The sequence below is a fragment of the Bicyclus anynana genome, chromosome 7, assembly GCF_947172395.1.
Source record: "Bicyclus anynana chromosome 7, ilBicAnyn1.1, whole genome shotgun sequence".
NCBI lineage: Eukaryota > Metazoa > Arthropoda > Insecta > Lepidoptera > Nymphalidae > Bicyclus > Bicyclus anynana.
The window spans coordinates 17,412,103-17,435,013 of NC_069089.1; the positions used below are offsets into that span (position 1 = coordinate 17,412,103).

Below are 22,911 nucleotides of genomic sequence, written 5' to 3' on the forward strand. Positions count from 1 at the left end.
GAAGGACGAAGACACTGATACGTTTGTGTATTAAACACAGGATAAGTTTTTCTATAATTTCGAGGTTTTTATCAAAAGCAAGTTTTTTTTTATTCTATTATAATTGAGAATATTGGCTTTAAACAATATTCTAAAATAGTTATACCAAAAAAGAAACCCGCTTTTGGGGTTTCGAATAAAAGGCTTTTAGGGAAGCGTTTGGAACCCTCATACTGTTTAATTAGTGACTTACATAGGTCAGACATCGACATAGATATATTTTACTCCCATATTTCTACAGGAATGTGAACTATGCGGTTAAAACAATGCAATGAATAAATGATTCAAAATTATTAAATAAAAATGGCCTGCAGTTCCGAGACTTGTTCCGAGGCCGCCGAGTTCCGCCTTCTTATGAGGCCCACAGTTAGGACCTCATAAGAAGGCTCAGAGTCACACAGCGGGCGATGGAACGAGCTATGCTTGGAGTATCTCTGCCTGATCCGATCAAAAATGAGGCGATCCGCAGAAGAACTATAGTCACCGATTTAGCTCATCGAGTCGCGAAGCTGAAGTGGCAATAGGCGGGGCACATTGTTCGAGGAGCTGGTGGACGTTGGGGTCCCAAGGTGCTGGAATGGCGACCCTGCAATAGAAAACGCTGTGTTGATCGACTCCCTACCAGGAGGACTGACGACATCGAGTCGCAGAAATTTGCTGGATACAAGCGGCTCGGAATGGTGATGTTTAGAAGTCCCTACAAAAGACCTATGTCCTGAAGTGCAGTGCACGGCCATCGGCTGATATGATGATGTTGATGATTAAACAGAATTATACTTTAAATATTTGTTAAAATAACATAAATTTAAAACGTTAGTTTTTATTTTAAAAATTAATTTTATTATTTTCAAAATGAGTCACAGGAAAATCAGTGAAGCCTCGTCCGCTAAGCGCATCATATAAAGCGGCGGCGCGCGGCGTGCGGAGCATTTTCCGACGGCGAGCGTGTGTGATACGTGTGACAGACAGACATGGCGCGCATTATAGTGAGTGACTCTTATTATTTTTTTTATATAGAAATAAATTAATAACATTGAGTTCTGAATCGCGAAAATACAATAACTTGAAAAAAAATTAGACCTATTCTCTGAAATAAATATTCTATTTTTTTTTCCAGACTAAAAAATTCTATTAAATATTCACATATTATTAATTAAATAAATTAAACCAAAGATTCCCAAACTTTTTTTTTTGTCAAAGACCACTAATTTAAGTGGTTCCGGTGGACCCCTACTAAATTTCTAATCAAAACTCGACAAAAATGTGATTAGATTCACATATGGAAATTTTTGTTGCAGCAGAATTTCATGCTGAATTGCATGCTGAAGCCACCACGAAATAACAATTTAAAAATAATTATAAAATAATAGTGAAAATTAATTACTTAGTTAAATAATTAAAATAATTAATTGATTGTGCTTTAAGTGGATGACTTAAAGTGAAATTGTCAAAGGAAAAGTTATTTAAGCCAATTTTAATTTTTGATATTAATTTTTGCAAATTAATTTATTAAAAAAAACCCTCATTTGATATGAAACCCGATAAATTTTCGTGGAACTTATGAATCATGAACCCTCAATTTTAAGTCACGTCAACGTAGACCCCGCCGAGTCTTCCGTAGACCCCTGGACCACTTTGGGGATCAATGAATTAGACCGATCGTTTCCTATTTGTACTCATTAAAATAAGTAGTTAGTGGCTAATATTTTCCTTAAAATTTCGCAGCACTGAAATCAACAAAGTGCATACAGGACAGATTTGACAATTATTTTGTGTTAGGGTTTCAACCTAGAAGCATTCCTTTTATTTCAGCTATTCCTTTAATCAGTAGGTTTTGAGGCTCCTTTCTTTTCACTAATAATACAGTACGAGTATATGGTTGAACTGCTTTTGATTGCTTTACATTTTATATTAGTTCTATTCCATAAAATAATATTAAATTAAGTTCTTGACGAAACGGACTTACGAGTATAAAGTGTTGTTAGTCGTTTAATTTGCCATCAAACTATATTAAATAAAACTAATACTATCTACAAATTTCTAGGGACAATACTTTAATTTAAAGATCAATTAAAATTAATTTAATTTAATTTTCCATACAAGATAGCAGATACATCTTAGCTAATATAAAAATTACGCATGTGAGTTTTTTGTTTCGTTATTCGCCTAAGCCATCAAACTGATTTAAAAACTTCTTACACCAATGGAAAGCTAAATTATCAGCGAGTATAGGCTACATTTTATCCCCGTACTCCCACGGGAACGGGAAGGAAGTGGGTGGAACCGCGGGGTGTCCGCTAGTACTCGCATAGGTACAATTGAAGAGAGCGGAGATACGTGCATCGAAGCACTACGAACGGCCTGCTTAAAGTTTTTGAAATCCATAATGACAGGTGGCGTATATACTTAAGTATGACTTAAGTCTGCACAGTTATATACCGGAAAATTGGCAGGAAATGTGCTAACTTTAAAGTGACACTCGTTAGCGTTTTAGAACGAAAGCCTGTGATAGCAAGACATAATATTTATTTTTATGTAGCCTATTGGTTTTGTGGACATTTTAAATACTGCAAGTATTGAAAAGTTTTGTCAGTTTTTAAAACACATTCAATTTTCCCTCATAATAAAAACCACATCCAAGCAATGGATTGGACTTAGTCAACTTTCGGTTTAATATTTCATCAGTGGCGATGGAATAATATTACATCATGGAGCTAGTAATTGTTGATGGAGTCATAAGGTAGCCTTTGAGACTCCCTAACTATAGCTTGGCAACTTCGTTCGTAACACTCCCAATGTCCCGCGCGGGGCGGGGGGCGTGTAGCAATGAATGAAATACCCACGACTGATGCACGTCACTTCCCCGGACGCACGATTTCACACCCGCGCAGTCTTTCCCCCTACAAACTTGCCAGACTATTAGCAAGATAAACCCATCGAGTTTGGACTCATTTATCTTGACAAACACGCTACATCTACAATTCCGTTTGTTCATAATTTCATCTGATGGCAAGTGTATGTGGCTTAATCCTTAGATACTTGTTTTGAAGTAGACTGTAAGTTGGAAATAATCAGGAAAACAAATCTCTAAAATGTTGTTTTGTTTTGTGAATTGTCATTTATTTCTTAAAGTCATTGAACTTTTATATCCAGAATCTGTTATTTTTAACATACCCGTAAGTGTTTTATGAGGTGTACGTAGAATACCTCAAGGAGCAAAATGAGAGGTTAACAGCTTTCATTTACGGAGAATTTAAGTTTGTCTTTTTAAAAAAATTACCGTTGCGGTATTTTCCACATGGAAGTAGAGCTTCTTGTGAAATAACTAGTTGATGAAGTTATACTACCAAGCTTGTTTATTTTATTTTGTGTTTATGATTGATGTGGTTCGGTTTAGTTTTCGGTTACATGACTTGTCCATGGACAAGCCTGAAGCACAAAGCTTGCCTAATACAGTTCTATTCCTGTATAAGAGTCATCAATGATATAGGTAAAAGTAGTTCCTTGTTTCTGATTCGCATTGCGATGGTCTGCAATGCCTTTTCAGTCTTAATATTCTCTACCACGCTATACAGCGGAGTGTCTACAACTTAAGAATGGAAAGGCAGCTTCTAGACAAGCATGTCATAGGCTGCATCTTTGCTTACCACCGTTATTGTAGACGAGTCATCCCATAAACAATCTAGTGCAGAGAAATTAGTCACTAAAGGCGTGCCTTGCTAGTGTTCTACTGTAGAACGATTTTCGAATTGTTTTTAACTGCTACATCTAGAAGCCTAGCCCTGGAGAAGCTGACTTGATAGTGACTGAGACCGACGACTAGGTATAACGTGCGCTCTGAGCCAAGAGGTACAATTACCACAATTAGTACGTTCCTAGAGAAGAGAATTTTGTGGAAAGCTTGATATTTCAAAGCCCGAGCCAGGACCTCATGATCGGAAGCATAGACCAATGAGGAGTCAACCAGTATCTGCACATCGTTTACGGCATCCCATACAATCTGGCGAGAAGTCAGCCATTATGTCACCCACACGTTCCGAGCCGCGGCACAAGTGGGTCAAGGTGGCGACCGGCGATACATGCTAATAGCTGCACCCAGCCTTCCTTCCGTCGGCCATTGCCTTTGGACTGGTATATTACCTTATCATATTAATGTAAAGCTTAAAGTCAGTCAGCGAGCGATGGAATGAGCTATGCTATGTATCATTGAGTGATCGAATCAGTAGGAGGAGATCCATAGAAGAATTAAAGTCATCATAGCTCAATGACTCGATCACCTAAAGTGGCAATGGGTGGGGCATGTAGTTTAAGGAAACAAAGTTTGGATCCAAAGGTGCTAGAGGGGCCACCCCGCACCGGAAAACAGTGTTAGACGAAGTAGCGAGGACATTAGGCAGGTGCAGGGAGCCGCTGAATGATGGCGGCTCGAGACCATGTTGTTTGAAAGTCGTTATAGGAGGCCTATGTCCAGCAGTGGACGTCCATTGACTGATAATATATCATAATGATGATTATAGATTCTAATCTTTCTTACAAAGTTACCTACAATAAAATGATGATGGTATGATAAATGTAGGTACATCATAGAAACATAATTACGTGCAAGCAAAAAGTTCGAAAGCAAAATTTAAAAATCCACGACGGTTAAAACATAATTGCAAAATTATAAAATAATTTATAAAAACCCTGACTTAAAGAAAATATCCGAAATCGAAACTATAAGGCTGAAAGGTACATAACTACATATCTGTACTTGGATAGGTTTGAAGTGGAAAAGTAATACTTGTCCACGACTCAACACCATTAGGCACCTAGCGTTAAATGAAGGCACGTCTTCCGCTAAAGGAAACGCTGCAGTAGGATATAACCATGTGTGATGTCTTATTGTATGGTTTACCACAATAAGTATTATTCCTAGGTGATTCTACTTCCGTGCACTTGCGTAATTCTATTGTTGTAATTACAATACTTATATATTGTAATTACTTAGAACTAAGGTACAATATGTGGACTACGTTAGTCTATGGTCGCTATAAAACTAGGGCCATATTATACAAAATGGCATTATAGACCTGTATATATACACGAAACATCAAATTTTGTATGGTAAAAATTCACAAAACAAGCAGAATGTCCTGATGTTAAAATCTCGTTTACAATCATTTTTCTCATGAACTAGCTGACGTTGCGCGGTTTCACCCAAGTGGTTCTTGTTCCCGTAGGAATATGGCGATATAATATAGCCTATAGTATTCTTCGATAAATGGGCTATTTAACACTTAAAGAATTTTTCAAATTGGACCACTAGTTCCTGAGATTAGCGCGTTCAAGCAAACAAACTCTTCAGCTTTATAATATTAGCTACGTAATATGGTTACGACAGTTTGTATGGACGGATGAATGGGTATGCATTGTTCCACGTAATTACTACTGAATGGGTTTTACTGAAATTTGGAATGGACATAAATTATACCTTAGATAAACATTTGTGGTACTTTTTATACCGCAAAATGGTGATAGTTTCCGCAAAATTTGTGAATAATTTAATTTTACGTGGACAAAGTCTCAGGAGTCTTCTAATCGGAGAAATACTTTGCAATAAAGACATGCTAGGACAACTACAATAAACTGCATTCGTCAAAATTCTTCGCAATTAAAATAAGCATAGCTTTATTACTTGGAAACTAACCGGTCATAAACCATAACGTAAGCTTTTCAATTCCAAAATTAAAACTAAAATTAAAAAATGGTTTTTTTTTAATGTAATTTTTTGGTGAACATTACTCATGTTTTAACATTGCGGAAAAGAAACATCTGATTAATCATTATAATCTTAAACAGGCAAGCGGTAAAGCCATAAACCTTACCTTTACCTTTGTTTACATTAAAGTAACGATCTAATGATTCAGTGTTTGTAAGTAAGTGATTAAATCTTTCTCTTACATACGTACAATAAAACAGTATAAACTCACCATCTTGAAATTGAATATGTACAATAACGTGAAATTGAGAGGGTCAATCAATTTAAATTTTAATCTTATTCCATGATTTGGTCAGACTAAGTAAATTACTTAGTATATTACAATTTTTATTCCCCCGTGCTTTGCAGAGCACCATATAACTCTCCTAAAATAAGCGAAGCTAGTTAGAGATGAAGATAATACATAAAAAGTTCTATAGCAAACAAAAACAAAAACCGGTAAATATTAAAAGCCGTGATAACCCAATGGACCTCCTCCGATTCCGGAGAGGTGTGAGTTCGATTCCGGTCTAGGGAACACCTCCAACTTTTCAGTTGTGTGCATTTTTAGAAATTAAGTATCACGTGTCTCAAACGGTGAAGGAAAAACATCGTGAGGAAACCTGCATATGCTAACCATGCTAATCCTAATCCGCATTGGGCCATCGTGGTAGACTATTGGCCTAACCCCTTTCATTGTGAGAGGAGACTAGAGCTCAGCAGTGAGCCGAATATGGGTAGATAATTATGAAATAAATGCAAAATATACAGAACGAGGAATGTCAAAGGAAACCCCCCCGGGCAATAAACAATAGACAAAGTGTAGCGCCACACTTCCAAGTCAGACGATTACATGAAACCGATGCAATTTGTTGTCATCAGAATTATAAATATCGGCGAACAAACAAATTACCATTGATATGTGCTAATGTATGCGCGACGTTACGCTCTCAACTTGGGGTAGAATGCCAATGGTAATTGATCGTTGTCAATTAATCATCTATTGAAGATGGTGGGGCGTTAGCGGATGTGTTGCCGTTAATGAATGTCTATTGGTTTTTCACATAAGATAGGGGAGTCAAAGAGGGGGGAACATAAGAGATTGTGCCTTGCACGTTGTTGAGTACCTACATCCAACTAGTATGAGCCCATAATATGGGTGGTACCTTTAGGGCAACCAAAAAAAGCTTCAGAAATACTGATAACTTTACTTCAACTAAGAAATGTTTATTCAACAATCCCGGTCGCTGCTACCCGTAATTTTATACCTGCTAGTGCTAGGCATCGGCTGTGACTATAGCTACCAGTGACGTGCGCTTCATAGATGCAATAATGCACTGCCTACTCTGAAAATAGATTGGAGAAGAATATATTATGTTATACAATTTATACGTTTAATGCCTACCCTATTTAAATACCTTGTGCACGCCACTGGCTGCCACCCAATAAAGATTTTGAGTTTTAGAACGACTCTTCTTTAACTAAACTCTTTCAATCAAAATCCGTAATGCTATCATGTCGTAACCCATTTTCCGTTCTTCGGCCTCCCCGGGCCGAGCGAAGGATGGTGTCTTTAGAATTATAAGCAGGTCAAATCTGCTGGGATGTATGGCCCACTTGTTCGTTACTTAACTTGACGGTTGATTGTGACTTAACTTACAATATCGTACAGTTACCACACTATGTATTGAAATAACTCAGTAACACTGAGTGTCTATAAATTGAATTAATGTAGGATGAACAAGAAGATGACCCCGCTTGATAATTAAGTGACAAACCATCAGCTATAAACTCAAACTTAAACTTTTCAATTAGGCTTAGTTTAGGCTTAGTTTACGTCAAGTTATGTGGTGATAATTAACGTCGAAACCTAAAAATTAAAGTTACGAGGGTTCAACATAGCATGCCAGGAACAACGTAATCGTACAAAATCCCGCGCGTGTTTATGAACTGGAGTCGTAAGCATAGGCGTATATATGACCTATAATGGACCTGCATAATATGTTTTCTGTGCCTGTGCCCACTCTAGGATTCTGGGCTACCGATATGGAATTCTATCATGATACTTATAATAGACTTGATGTCGGGGGCCAGGCCTGCCCTAGAAAATAATCCTAGATACGCCAAAGGTCGTAAGTGTTAAGACTCATGTGCCTCTAATTACACCAGCAACCATGCCCTTCAGAACACTGCAATACTGCTGAGCGGCAGAAATATACATGGTGATAATACGTACCTGAACAAGCTCTGGGGGAATTATCTTGCAGATTAGAAAGAAAGAAAGAAAGAAAGAAAATATATTTATTACTACATTATGCCACACATCACAATTATTTAAGAATAATACCCTGCGATATGTGGCATAACCTAGAAAAAGGTCCTAGCTCAACATATTGCTGTATGCTCCCCATAAACAAAGAACATACAGCGCTGATTTTCAGCTAGGACCCAGTTCTAAGTGCCACCACGAAAACAGGCAACATAAACCTATATTAAAAGCAAAACCAAATTAAAACTTATAACTAGTTTAAAAAATATAAAAAAAAAAAAAAAAAAAAAAAAAAAAAACAACATAGATAACAACATAGATAAGTTTACAGCATAGTTCACTCACCACCTTGCGGAAAAATAGAGGGCTATTCTGTAACTCTAACTAACTGATGTGTAGTCAGATAGATAAGTCGCAAGTGAGAGTTTGTTTCTCTTTCTATTGTATTGCGTTAGACAGAGAGAAATAGTAGTGAATTCGAATACTAAACATCGTTAGAGAATAGACCTTCTGGTACCACAAAGATGTAAAAAAGGCATTCAGTGATTTCTTTTCTATTGAAATTCTGTCAAATTAAATTTCATCCACCCTGCAGTAAAACAGTCAGCTGACTGTATACACAAGCGTCTAAAAGCGGTTGTTCTCTTTCCAGTTAATTGCAGCGGCTTTAAGCGCAGTATATGCGGCGCCTCCACAACGCCTTTACCAACATCCCTCACAGATTCAACACCTGAACCCGTAAGTACACTATCTTTGTCGTTTCCTCCTGACTTATCCTGCAGGTCTACTACACACGTCGAGACATAGCTAGACAATTTTGTCGATGTATGTACTGTACCTCTCTATCGTTCCATTGCAAAAAAAATAATGTCGCTTTTTAAGGTTCCGTAGTCACAAGGATCCCTTACAGTTTTGCTATGTTCGTCTCTCCGTCCGACCGTAGTATAGCTCAGACTATTAGGAAGCAGTAATTTAGCAGAAGCAAGTACATTAAGCACGCGGACAAAGTCGTGAAAAAAAATCTTGAAAAATGTTTTTAATGATACATAACTCTTATACATGGAAAGTGGGGTTGATTTATTTTAATTGCTTATATCACAGTTTGGGATACTTAGGTCTTGTAAAAATATCGTGATTTGCGGATAAGTTACGTTAAGTTTAGGAGTATGTTTATGAAATTAAAAGCGATTTTTATAGATTCAATTGTCTCCTTTACCGCTAAAAGGTTTTTTTTTTATTTTGTTTTTATATGTGTAACTTCGTTTTCTAGCTTGGACTATTACTTGGATAGTCAAGAAGGGCAGTATTACCAGCAGGAACAAAAGCCAGCTCCACCGAACAGCTCGCCAGCGAGGCTGGAGACATTGGAGCCAGACAGTGAAGTGGAACTCATTCCCGGAGCTCAACCCCCTCAGCAGCCACCACAACAGGTAACCATCCTTATTCTGAGAGGAGACTCGAGCTCAGCAGTGAGCCCAATATGGTTTGATAAGCCAACCAACCAAGTTGGTTGATGTTGATAATGAACCAAAACTTAGCTTACTTCTTTATGTGTATTAGTCGTAGCGGGATATCGACTGATAATTATTATTTATTAAATGTTGAGAAATTGGGAGTAATTTGACCAGAGTTTGGTAAATCAGCGTAATTTATATAGAATGCCTGTCCATTATAGACAGCAAATATTTTATTACAATAATTAGCTCTCAGTTTCATGAGGCAACTATTTTCCTCATGTTATTATTTAATGTGGTTAAATAATATCATGATGAAATCTACCCTGATTTGTCTTGAAGTAAAGGATTTTACAAATACCAGACTGTATATCCATATAAAACGAACTCTATATAACGACTTCAATATCTTCTTTCCAGACACCTGTTGCTCCAAATATACCAGGTTTGATTCCCGGTCAAAGAGTCTTCATAGTGCATATGCCAGTACCTGGAATTAGGTAAGTTAATTTTTACCACAAATACAACTAAGTTGACATGCGCTTTATGATTCAATATATACCGTAAAGTTTGTATAAACATAATTTTCTTGTAATATATACATATTCTGTGGATTTGTACAAACGTATTCATCAGAATAAGTATAAGTATAGCAATGTCACTCAACAAAGAAATAGCTAATTGTGAAATTTTTAGTTAGTGGATGGCTATTTCTTATTTGATTTATAATTTAGATTATTTTTTTGCTTCATTTATGTCGTCGACTAATTTACTTCCATTGTGGAATGCATTTCAGGTTTTTAACGTTCAGGACTTCTGCACTTTCAAATGCCAATCTTATACATAGTTTCCCTTTCTTTGCAATTTATTTACATACTTTGGTACGATTAATTGTATTTTAAAGCATACCATAAATTTCAAATGTTTCTTACTTTAATTCTGATGTCGCCATTCTAGCCTTTAAAAGGTTTTTTTAAATTTTACTTTTTACATTTTTTAAACTGACAAGACAGTTTGTCACTGGTTGTGTGTACTCACCAAAGACTTGTTCTCTGACCAAAGACTAGTTGTGTGACCAAAGTCTTGTTGTGTGACCAAAGTCTTGTTGTGTGACCAGTCTTGTCGTGTGACCAGTCTTGTTGTGTGACCAAAGTCTTGTTGTGTGACCAAAGACTTGTTGTGTGACCAAAAACTTGTTGTGTGACCAAAGTCTTGTTGTGTGACCAAAATCTTGTTGTGTAACCAAAGAGTTCTTTCTACCCGGAAACGACTTGCATAAATTCCGAGCCTTAATATTTTCGTACTCCAAGAACACTGGTAATTGAAGATAACGGTAACAAGAATTACCCATTCGCAGCGAGATGTTCGCACCACAGTAATAACTAATAGCGCTCCTAATGTTTCCGCAGAGGTTTAATGTCTAACTACAACCTAACATTACGTCCCATTTTTCTTATAACGCTACTTTGCTATGTTTGTTTATATACGAGTACATACATGCATTTAATTTAAGTATTAGAGGTAATGTCTCTAAAATAATCTCAGGTCACTGTTACACCTTCCCGAATCGCCCTCTAAGCCGAGGTCCGAGTGTCATAGGAGACGCCCTTAGAGAGCCGTTCCGTCCTCTATCTATCTGCCATTACGAAACAACAAAAGTGCAGTGCACTTCCTCATACTTTTGTACCCCTTTAACTATGTGGATACTGCTAGAAAGTCAAAACTCTCAGGACTACTTTAAAATACAATTTATTTAGTGTTTATAAATAGCAAGCTTTCCACATAATCGATGGATTGCTGATCTCTCTCTCTCTACTCGTATTTGAAGTAGGTAGGTCCTTCTTGCAACTTATTTCATGTTGTTTTTCTATCATCTAATAGCTAATCTGTGGCTCAAGTCTATTCAACTACTTTATGGGGTGATAAATTCACTTAATTTATGGATCTTACTTAGATCACTAGATTTCGCAGATATTAAGCTACCTCACTGTGATGTAATAGGTGATTTTATGAAATAAACACTGTAGTTTTTATACTAAGGTACATTTTCAATTGTTTCAGGCCTGGAACTGTAGGCGGCTATCAACCAGTGTACATTGTAGCAGCGGCGCCTCAAGCGAATGCCGCATACCCAGGTAACAATTGTTAACATTGATTACTTATTTTATTTGAGTTTATTTTATATATTTATTTGTAATCTATTACTTCTTTGTTTACCTGTTTATCATAAATCAAGAATCTCTTATAACGTTATTAATCATGATTTTTCCATATTAAACTTAAAAACTATTCTAGACTTTACGGTTGTTTTTTTGAATTATTCTTATAAATAAACTAATTCCTTAATAAACTAACCAATTGCTCTTTTAAAAAGAAGCTCACATCGGACAAACCGTTTTAGAGTTTCAGCTAGAACGTTATTCTTTATGCAGATAAGATAATATTTTTTTATTACTAATAACTGCAATCGGGTTAAGTGACGTTTTGGACTTTATACTCTAGACAAATTTTTACACGGCATCGTACCAAGAATCTTATGTAATTTAAAATAAAAAATAAAAAATAAAAAAGCCTTTATTCTAGTATCGTTTTACAATAAAAAACTTACAATCTAACATTAATAAAAAAGAAATAATACACTAAATACAAGTCGCCTGTACGGCGTAGGCCTCCCCCAAATCTTTCCATATTTTGTACGCATCCAGGCCATGCCACTCGTTTGTGAGAAGACGTCTCTCCAAATCATGTCCTTTTCATGACATGACGTCACGTCATTTTCTGACGACCTCTTTTTCTTTTTTCGCCCCTTGGTACCCATTCCGTCACCCTTTTGGTCCATCTATTGTTCTGCAATCTACAAATATGCCCAGCCCATTTCACTTTAAGGATCTGATCCTTTTTATTACATCCGTCAGTTGTGTTCTTTGTAATGTAATTTAGGAGATTAAATACATAAAATAAAATAAATAAATATATAAAATATGTAATTTAGGATGTTATATTTACTAATCATAATATTCTTCCTTCTCAAACCAGGTTACCAAAACACAGTTCTCGTGAGCCCGAACTACGGGCAGCCTGGAGCACCCGCGGGCTACCCCATGCCCGGAGTGCAGGGCAACCCCAACCTGGTGTTCAGCGCTACAGCCTACAACAGACCCTTCGGGCTTGCGCTCCAAGAGCCTGTTAACTACCAGTAAGTTGACATTACATCCTAAAAACACTTATAAAAGCTCCCCGAATGTCATGTAATTATTACACTCTCGATCAAGTCTCTTTCAGTGCGCTTTCACTTGAGACCCACTGGAGTATTATTGCAAACATTCGGTTATTCTTCCCCACTTTCACCCCCCACAACTTTTAAACCGCTTAACCAATTTTCATCAAACATGTCTAAGAACACTCGCGCATAAGTCACCTTTAATACAGAAAAAAAACTAAATTGAAATCGCTTTATCCGTTCGGCAGCTATGGTGCCACACACAGACTGACAGATAGACAGACACGTCAAACTTATAACATCCCTCAAAAGGATATGGCTACCACGTTGATCCCATTCGGCTTACTTTGTAATTATCATCACTGTCAGATGTTAATTTCAATGAGAGTTTTGTATAAAATATTGACCATTCTTTTCTGTCCAAAAAAATCTTAGTAAAATGTTATCAGCCCGGAGATGAGATGTTGGTGGTGATAAGCCTAACTCCTTGCCTCGAAGAACATGAATCCCGGTCATTATATTAACATTATGCATTGTAGCAATAGTAGGTCTAAGCTCCATATCCCCTCTCCTATAACAGTGGTCCACATAGGCTGATCATGAGTTTTTCATATTATTTTATTTTCTAGGCAAATACCGGCTCAGCAGTTCGTTCAAGTGCCGCCCAGCGCGATAAACTTCGCTCAGTTGGTGTCCCTCCAAGGGCAGCAAGCTCAACCAGCCCAAGAAGCTAAAGTTAACGGTGAGTTAGGTTCCTATAGAGCCTACCTATAGCAATTCTAGAAATCAGTAGTCCGTCAATTTTTTCTTATGATTTTGATTTGATAAAACTGCCCAGTTTAACTATAACCCCTCTTAAGAGGGCTTTGACACCATAACACATTAATCAAAAGATCGTTGCTTAACTACCACTCATACTGATGATATTTGTAAATACTGTGTTTCTGATTTGCTGAGTCTTCGTCCGATTCATGCACAAAAACAATACGCCTATCTGTACACATTACAACTTGAGCCAAACAGTATTCCCAAAATAGAATAGCCTGAGCTGATTTTCAAAATTGTTTAAAAGTATATTTTCATTTCATTTCAATATCCAAAGTTTGAAGTTATTAATTTTAACTAAAATGACAACTTTAACCCCTTGGCTACAATTAATGATCCGAAGTCACGCAGGATACTGGGCTAAGAATCAGTATCCAGAACATTTACTAATGTTAGGTTATTTTGTTATAGATCCTCAAAATGCAGAACAGAAGAGCGCCAGCCAAGTGACAATTGATTCGAAAGAAACGGCCGTAAACCAAAAGAGTGCAAAATCAACACACGGACTGATTAGGAACAAGGCTTAGATTTTATTATTTATACTAATTTATCTATTTATGTTTTAATATAGCTAAAATGCGCCAAATATGCTATCGAAACAAAATCGGATGTATCTAAAACTATGTGCTACAATTTTGGACAAAATGTTTTCATAGATGTTCTATTCCATCCGTTCTGTCATCAATCTGTTCAGAGTTCTGCACATAGCTTGTATTCTTCGTACCTGATTGTATCTAAATACATTAATGTAAATAAAGTTTTCTTAGTTTATGTAAATTTATTTTTGCCTCCATATTTCTGGGTTTTGAAATTTAAATTTTTTTTTTTTTTAAGTAGGCTTCTACATACAGCGTATACAGGCGTTTCTAGAAGAGTGTAGTGTGTGTAGTGAGTATAGTGATTCAACTAAGAAGAAAGATTATAAAATTCAGATCACTAAAATAATACTTTTTGTCGTAAATATTGACATAATATTTTGTGTGCTTATTTCTTTTATGATTTTTTGTCAATAAGGAAACCATATTTTTTTTTCTTTCTCTTTATTTGGTTTACTAACATACAATAAAGTAAATACAAGGAGTACAATAATAAAATGTAAATCTATTTAAAGTTGAACACCGCATGCAACTGTTTAAAGTTATTTTTAGTATCCACAACTTAATTAGTGGATTTTCCCACATTTTTAAATTCATTTGATGGATGGTTACAACTGTGCAAGTTAGGTTGCAATTAGCTCAATCTAGTAAAGATTGCGCTTCGCTAGATATAGAGCGATAGTAAGGTGGGCGCTGGGACCGGCAGGGTAGCTTTCTAGACTAGACGCGATCTAGGTTACAAGCATAACGGGCAAGGCTCTTTCTTCTATTTTACGTAAAATTGGTAATATATGACTAATCGTCTCTGAATAATTGTTTCATAAACGAATATAACCTTCAAATAACAACACTAAGTGTGTCTGATTGTAGTGACTCTAGCACCTGTTCAAAAGGCAACTTCTACTAAGAAAAGCCGGTAGGATACTTAATACAACGTTAGGTACCTACTGCTCAAGTATCATTTTAAAAGATTAAAATGATACTTGATCATTATCAGTCGACAGATATATAGGCCTCCTGTATGGACTTACAAAAAATGTGCTGAAATGGCGAACTCGCGCCAATAGTGCTGTATTTTTCAATCTACCTCTTGGTGTCGATGACAACGTCAAGTTGTGGGATTGAACGACAAAATTATGCTGAATAAAGTATTTGCTATCGTTTACAAATTACTTCTTAATAACAAATTGCTTTGCAAAATCACAGATGCATGCAGAAAGGCTTAAGCCATTTGAGCTATCACGAAAGCAAATTCTAATACCAATAAAATAAGATATACAATCTTAACTCCGACATTTACGAGTATATATGGAAATTCCCTGGAAGCTAAGGATAAAGTGGCTATACAAGTGATAACTCGTTCGAAGCGTTAGGTGGTTAGACAGGAAGAAGACCAGTTCCTACCCATTTATGGGGAAACCCATAGTCGTTTGTAGAAAAACAGGAAAATAAGAAAAGGATTAGTTACGGGATATTTTAAACCAACATAAAATAAAGTAGTTTTCAATTGAAAATTAGATACCAATCTAAATAGCAGCGCCAGAGCTTGATTTGGGAGATACTAGAGGTATTAAAGCCGATAAAATAAAAGACCCATGAGGATACAGTCCTCATAATGAAGGAGAAAAATAAAGGAAAGAGGGAAATTATAAAAGAAGACAAGAAATTGAATACTTAAAAAGAATGGATTGATGAAGGAAATGAAAATAATACAAAAGAAACAATGTTTTAAAATATTGAAAGACGAAAATATGAAAAAATCAAATGCATTTCATATTATTTATATCTAGGCATATTTAAAACGTCTGGAAAGCTGCAGTAATTACAACTTTCTTCATCCTCTCAGCAAGCAATTAAGTAACAATTTTTTAAATTATCGACAACAATAAAATCTTTATGATTCGCGAGCCGTTCACCAATTAGCTGCAAACACGCTTCAAACAATGTGCGGCCCAGTAACCGCATTTCGTCTCGTTTGAACCCGTCTTTGACCTTGATACTGCATCATAAAGGTGTTCTTCGATAAGTGCTGAGCGATGATACGTTGCTCATGTTCTAGATGTGATGATGATTCATTAAGAAGCCTATGACTTTCAGACCTTGGTTATTTTACAAAAGCTGAAAAGTCACCTCTTGTTCCTGCAATAATAAATAAATACTTTACGCAACTAAGATTAAAGTCCAAGTTAGAACATAATGCTTTTATATTTTCGTCGGAATGTTTACCACACATTGTCAAAGACAATACTTTTAAGGTATTTGTAAGAAAGTATGAAATAAAGCCTATATTATTCCGGTTTAAGGTTTGAACTCTTGTTACCTTTCTCCGAGCTACTGTGGTTAAAACTTTATAGTTAGCCTTCCAAAGCACAGCTTAAATGGAAGGGTTGCTTTACATTTGAGTCAATCGTCGCTCATCACTGAAGTGCCGGCTGCAGTAGCTGTAACTAATTATGATTATGGCTCATCACAAAGTAATAGCAACCAAACCAAATAAAAATGGACTCAATAAGAACGGACTAAGGAAATATTGGTAAGAAGCTATAGTTCTTTAAGAAAAGATAAATAGGAAACAGTTTACTTTATTGGCTCAATCATTCCGATTGTCCGTTCTCATGAACCAGTATATCTTTCAAAAATCACAATCTGTTTTTTTTTTATCCTCTTGTTCACAGTTTTAATATCCTTGTGGTACAAATATAAACTCTAGTGACTCGGGTTTTGGTTTATATTACGATGTTTGATTATTAGCCATTAGCCCAGATTATAGTTAATTCTGATTCTCAAAAACTGCAACTCAACCACTTAAGGGCATGATTTCAGCAAATTGGGTTAGATCATTTTGATTTTATTCTGTACAAGTTAACCCTGGACTACAATCACACCTGCATTGTAAGTGATAATGCAATCTTAGATGGAAAGTTTGTTGTGAGGAGGATGAAAATACCCTTTTCGGTTTTTACACGACATCGTACCGGAACACTAAATCGCTTGGCGGTACCTACGTGTTTGTCGGTAGGGTGGTAACCAGCCAGACGTGGACCAATTAAGAAATCATTCGGCCACGCCGGGGATCGAACCCAGGACCTCCTTCTTGTAAATCCACTGCGCATACCACTGTGCCACGGAGGCCGTTAAAATTCAAGATGGACGCCAAGAGTAATAATACAAAGGAAGACGAAGAAGGCTGAAAATTTTGAGCCGGTTCGGATTGCAGGGGATCTCAATAGATTGGGATGCAATAATGGTGACTCACTCAAATTAAGATGGAAGCGCTTTCCAAACGAAAGGTGCTGAGAGATCGCTGCAATTACAGCGTCCGCACTGCGATGGGGCAGTTATGATCTTTTTGCCGAAGACCCGTTATCTGGGTTTAGATGCGCGGCAAAAACGCACCGAGCGCAGTGCGAACGCCAATTCCGCGAAGGTCGGTCGTCCCCGTCACACAGGAACATGTCTCCCCGATGCGTGGTAGTCCTGGTCGTCGTAGCCTGCCTGATACACACTCAGGCGACGGCTAAACCAGTGCGGAAAACGCTGAATTTCAACATGTTCGTACTCAACCCTCACCAAGGCTCTCCTGATCGATCAATCTTAGCCACTGACGGTGTATCGAGGTTTGGACCTATTTTGGAATACTTGGTGCAACGCGTTCAAGGGATGATGTCGGTGCGATTGCCAGTAGATGAGAGCGTGCCCACGGATGAAAAAGTTCCTGACGTATCGGAGAATGAAGTGGACAGTGTACAGTCGAAGATGCCAGGAGTAGTTGTTCGACCTTCTCGCGTGAAGCCTGGGACCTACGATGTGGAAATCGATGTCGTGGTCGATGACGGACAGCCCAATAAAATCGATTGAACTCTCTATGTCTCGTAAACTGGATTTTCATGATAGACTCTGCATTATCTGTTGAGTGTAATTGGTATTGTACGTTGTATTTGTTTATTTATTCTTGCCATATTGTTGTGTTGAATAAATTATTTTTGTGATAATTTTGTTGGTTTAGCAATTATGGCCTCATTGTAAATTATATTTTTGAAGATTGGCGAGCGGCTTAGGTGGTTAGGTTAGAGTAAAAAAGTTTCACTCTGTACCTTCCGATCACGGTATTTATGTTAACAACCGTCGACCTGGATAGCTTAATGTGCTCTAGAAAGTACATTATGCTATCGGTCAAAGTTCCAATTAATAACTAATTTGTTTCAAGTACGCTAAGGCCCGGTCTACACGGCAACGATAAAGCTGCACAAACGAACTGCGCAGTCCGTTTATGCAGATATCGTAGCGTCATGCAACGGGCATACAAGAAATTTTGAAGCGTCATGTTGTTATGAACACACCACTAATCTTAGACGAAGCAATACTTCACAAAGGAGCCAAAGTATTAACATCCTACAAATTACCGAACTCTGTATATAATCTGAGGTAGAGGTGTTTAGCTTCGTTTACCTGTTTTTTTATTGTGTATTACCTTTACCACTGCACTGCAAGACACGATTTGAAGCGAAGCGATTTGCTTCTTCGTTTCTTATACGCAATGGCTAGGGTATGGAACTCTCTCCCGAAGTCAGTGTTTCCTAATTCTTACAACCTGGGCATATTTAAGATGAGAGTAAAAAGGCATCTTCTAGGGAAGCGCGGTCGACTTTAGGCCACATTTACACTTACCATCAGGTGAGATCGTGGTAAAGCGCGAGCTCATTCCATTTCAAATATAATTATAGTATATAAGTACGCGCTTAGCTGCAATAACGCCTGATAAGCGATGCATATGATGATAGGTATGCAGCCTATGGTGGAACAAGCTTGTCTATAGAAGAGTTCACTCTTGACTTAAAGATACCCATACTGATGTAACGATGCTGGAAGGACATTTCACATTTTGGTAGTGCGTATAAGGAAAGAGGAACTAAACCGCTTAGTACCCGCTTAGTAGCAGATATCTCCGATGCCTGGCAATCCTGTGGTAGAACGTAAAGGTGGCACAAATCAAGCTGTTCCTGAGCGCACTCCTCGATTGCATTTCCGACTGGAACACAAAAATACTGCCTACGCGTCAGGTATAAGCACGGTGGTAGTACTTCCCCGAACGAGCAATTTTGCCAAAAGCTCTACTACTATTTAATAATTAAATTAGCGATCCGACATAAGAAAGTAAAGAATCAGTATACAGTTTCTATTCAACAGTTAAATGTAGAATGTAGAACCTACCTCGTAGGTAAAGGTACCTATAATAAGGCACAGTAAGTCTTAAGTACTTATTTGGACGGGAACAAGGTGATTTCCCGTTACGCACGATACAGGAAGACTTTATAATTATATAGAGCTTCAAAGCCTTGGTTACCAACACCATTTATTATTTAGTTCTATCTACTTATCTATTTGTAAACGATATGTAACTTGTACCATTTATGAATAGACATGTAGGACTATCTTGTATTTACAATGTAGTTAGCTTGTGAGTAGTAACTGCCTCGTCTGTCAGGGTTTTAGATCACGATGTCCGGGGTTCGAATCTTGGTCGACTGAGCTTTATTTTTTTGTAAGAAATTTTCAATAATAAGTCTTGACTTTCTTTTCCAATTGTCTAGAGTGCCGTAGGCTCCTTAATGAGACCTCAGCGGCGTCACCGGTGGGTCCGGAGTTGGAAGTTAGTGGTGTTATTATACCCCCCTGCCTCGGAAAGCACGGCCGTCGCGTGGGTCCCGGTCATTATCGTAAACATCCAATAGTGGCTGTTGATTTAGCATTATCACTCTAATCCCTTACTATTTTAATTTACCTACTTCTTCTGAATCTCCTATCGGACGTTAGCAATCGTTAAGGCTAATTTCACTTTTTTTTTATTCTTTACAATTTACCTAACCCTTGATTACAATCACACCTGATGGTAAGTGATGATGCAGTCTAAGATGGAAACGGGCTAACTTGTTAGGAGGAGGATGAAAATCTACACCCCTTTCGGTTTCTACACGACATCGTACCGGAACGCTAAATCGCTTGGCGGTACATCTTTGCCGGTAGGGTGGTAACTAGCCACGGCCGAAGCCTCCCACCAGCTAGACCTGTCACTTTATGTAATGCTGCCGAAACAGTGATCTGGTACTCATATTTTACCCTACGCGTAAGTTCTTGAGCCAAGATGTACGTACATATGTCCGATCAGGGCATGTAGCCATGTGACACGTCGATACTCTTTCTACAAACGCTAACGCTTCGAAAAATTATAAATGTATGGGAATGACATTCACTATCGATAGGGCATCGCGTTGTCGATCGGATCTGTCTTTCCCATGCATTTTGTTAGTTTTCGAAGCGTTCGCGTTTGTAGAAAGAAAATCGACTTGACCCGTGGCTAAGGCCCCAGGACCTCATTTTCCCTTTATCTTTCCCTGAATGGTAAACTGAAGCAGATCATATTTGGAATTTCGCATAATATGACCTAGGCATTCTAATTAACATATATATAGATAAATCATAAGAATAAAACCTTTTTTCGTTTTATAGTAGACTACAGCGATACGTTATGAGTACCTATGGTACTTGTAACGGACAAAAATTTTAAAAAATAATTAACTTTAGCCCTTAGGCCTAGTTCAGACTAGGTACTTTAGAGTTTTTGTCGAGTACGAACGATTTTTAGGTGGTAAATCCAAAAATTGTTCTTACTCGACTAAAATACTCAAGTAGTCCGAACTAGGCATTAAAGCCTGGAATGATCGTTTAACCCCGCTGTGGACACCCCATCTGTGTGTGCTGTGTGTGTGTGTATGTGTTAATATTGACGGCCGCGTGGCGCAGTGGGTAGTGACCCTGCTTTCTGCATCCACGGCCGTGGGTTCGATTCCCACAACTGGAAAATATTTGTGTGATGAGCATGGGTGTTTTCCAGTGTCTGTGTGTATTTATACATTATATAAGTATTTATATGTAGTATATAAATGTATATGAATATTATAATATCAACTATATTAGTACCCATAACACAAGCTACTCTGTATGCTTACTTTGGGGCTAGATAGTGATGTGTATTGTTTAAGTATATTTATTAATATGACAGCGTTTTGGAGGAAGAGTTGTGAACTATAATAAATTTATCATATATAACAAATCTGTCAAAATAAACACAAAATAACAATACCGCAATACTAAACATAATGGCAATGAGCTGCTACGTAGTAAGTCTAATGTTTACGACAATATATTAAAAGTAATGTATGTCCCACTTACGTTAGAAACCTTCGTTGCAGTTAAGTACGCTCATAATCCCATAGCTCATTAACACACAAACATAAATATTCTGAATGCTAACATTATCACCACCTCGTCACATGACGTTGATTGTCTTGGATTTACTCGTGATACACCTTATTTAAATATGAGAAGTCCTTACTCCCAATCGAATGTAAAAAACTAAAGCCGGTGACGTGCGTGTCGGGCTTTACGCAGTGTAGTGTTCCATAGATTAAATAAGCATTAAAATCCATTGTTTTAATAGTAATCTGGAGTGGAGGATCTGTCAAACACAACATTTTTGAAGACCTATCCAATACTATGGGATAGACGAGAAACAGTTCATCCCCACTTTACATGTAACCTAAAAAAAATATATTTTTAATTTTATATTCATTATTTATGACATTATCGAAATTTTTTACTTGCATACTGAATACTTATGCTAAATTATTGCCTTCTAGTAGTAATAGTCTCTAAACTAAAACGTCAACAGACACAGCGTACCTTGTTGATTACGGAACCCTCAAAAAATATTTATTTTTATTGGATAATACAAATTCAGCCAGTCCACCTACATGTTTTGGAATAACGTGGTGGATTGATTAATTGTAATACACTTGTGATTTATAAATCGTCCATAGTTACTAGATGAAGAGACCGAACTCTTTTCGACTGGGTCTAATTTCCGATCATTAATATTTAGGTTTGACTGAAAAGTAGAACAAGCCAATAAAGCCAAAGCCATAATGGTTTTTAACAGCCACAGAAGCTAAGAACCAATTGAGCTTCAATTGGTTCTTAGCTTCTTATAAAAACTGTTGAATATTCGCGCTTAACTATAACGTTTTGATGTTCATACCTTTCAACAAGAAAATGCGGTCTGGTGGATAATATCATCATAATAAACCAGATTTCTGTAAACATTTAGCGCTGTATCTTGTGAAATACTTCGGAGAACTACTAACATAAACCTTAATACTTGTGGATATAAAAAAGATAGTGATCACTGCAAAAATAATAAAAAAAAGGTTTCATTCTACTATCCAACGCCCCGTGGTTTCACCTGTGTAGTTTCCGTTCCCATGAGAATATGGGAATAAAATATAGCCTATGACACTCACAAATAACGTGGCTTTCTCGTGGTGAAAGATCGGTACAGTAAATCCAGAGATTACTCCCTACGACACCACAAACTTTGCCTATTTATAATATTAGTAGGTACCTATACATATAAAAACGAATCCATATATCCCTTGGTTACGCCATCACATGCGAACGGATGGACCGTTTTACTATTTTTTTTTATGTGTTTGTTATTGCTAGGAGAAGGTTTTTATGACAGAAAAAAAATTAAGGGGTAGAGGTAGAGTAGGGGTGGGGTAGGGTAGGGGTAGTTGAAAGTTTACGTCGCGTTTCACGCGGACGAAGTCGCGGGCGTCCGCCAGTAGATTTATAAATAATTAAAACCCACATAGTTATAGTGTATTTAGACAACAGTGCAAATATTAAGTAGACGTACCTACTAAATAATT

At 37.1% G+C, this 22,911-nt stretch overlaps 1 protein-coding gene across 1 annotated transcript; it reads left to right on the forward strand.

Annotated features, from left to right (window-relative positions):
• Positions 1–886: 886 nt before the first annotated feature.
• LOC112045761 (calcium-binding protein P) lies at positions 887–14,318 on the forward strand. The gene is made up of 8 exons (XM_024082069.2): positions 887–1,025; positions 8,701–8,786; positions 9,319–9,478; positions 9,923–10,002; positions 11,564–11,637; positions 12,539–12,698; positions 13,352–13,464; positions 13,959–14,318. Exons 1-8 carry the CDS (start codon positions 1,011–1,013, stop codon positions 14,072–14,074), a joined length of 804 nt encoding a protein of 267 aa, XP_023937837.2. The 5' UTR covers positions 887–1,010; the 3' UTR covers positions 14,075–14,318.
• The last annotated feature ends 8,593 nt before the right edge of the window (positions 14,319–22,911 follow it).

Coding starts and splice junctions, on each gene's coding strand:
- LOC112045761 (XM_024082069.2), top strand. Junction 9,479..9,922: donor CTCAGCAGCCACCACAACAG/GTAACCATCCTT, acceptor TCTTCTTTCCAG/ACACCTGTTGCTCCAAATAT. Junction 11,638..12,538: donor AGCGAATGCCGCATACCCAG/GTAACAATTGTT, acceptor TTCTCAAACCAG/GTTACCAAAACACAGTTCTC.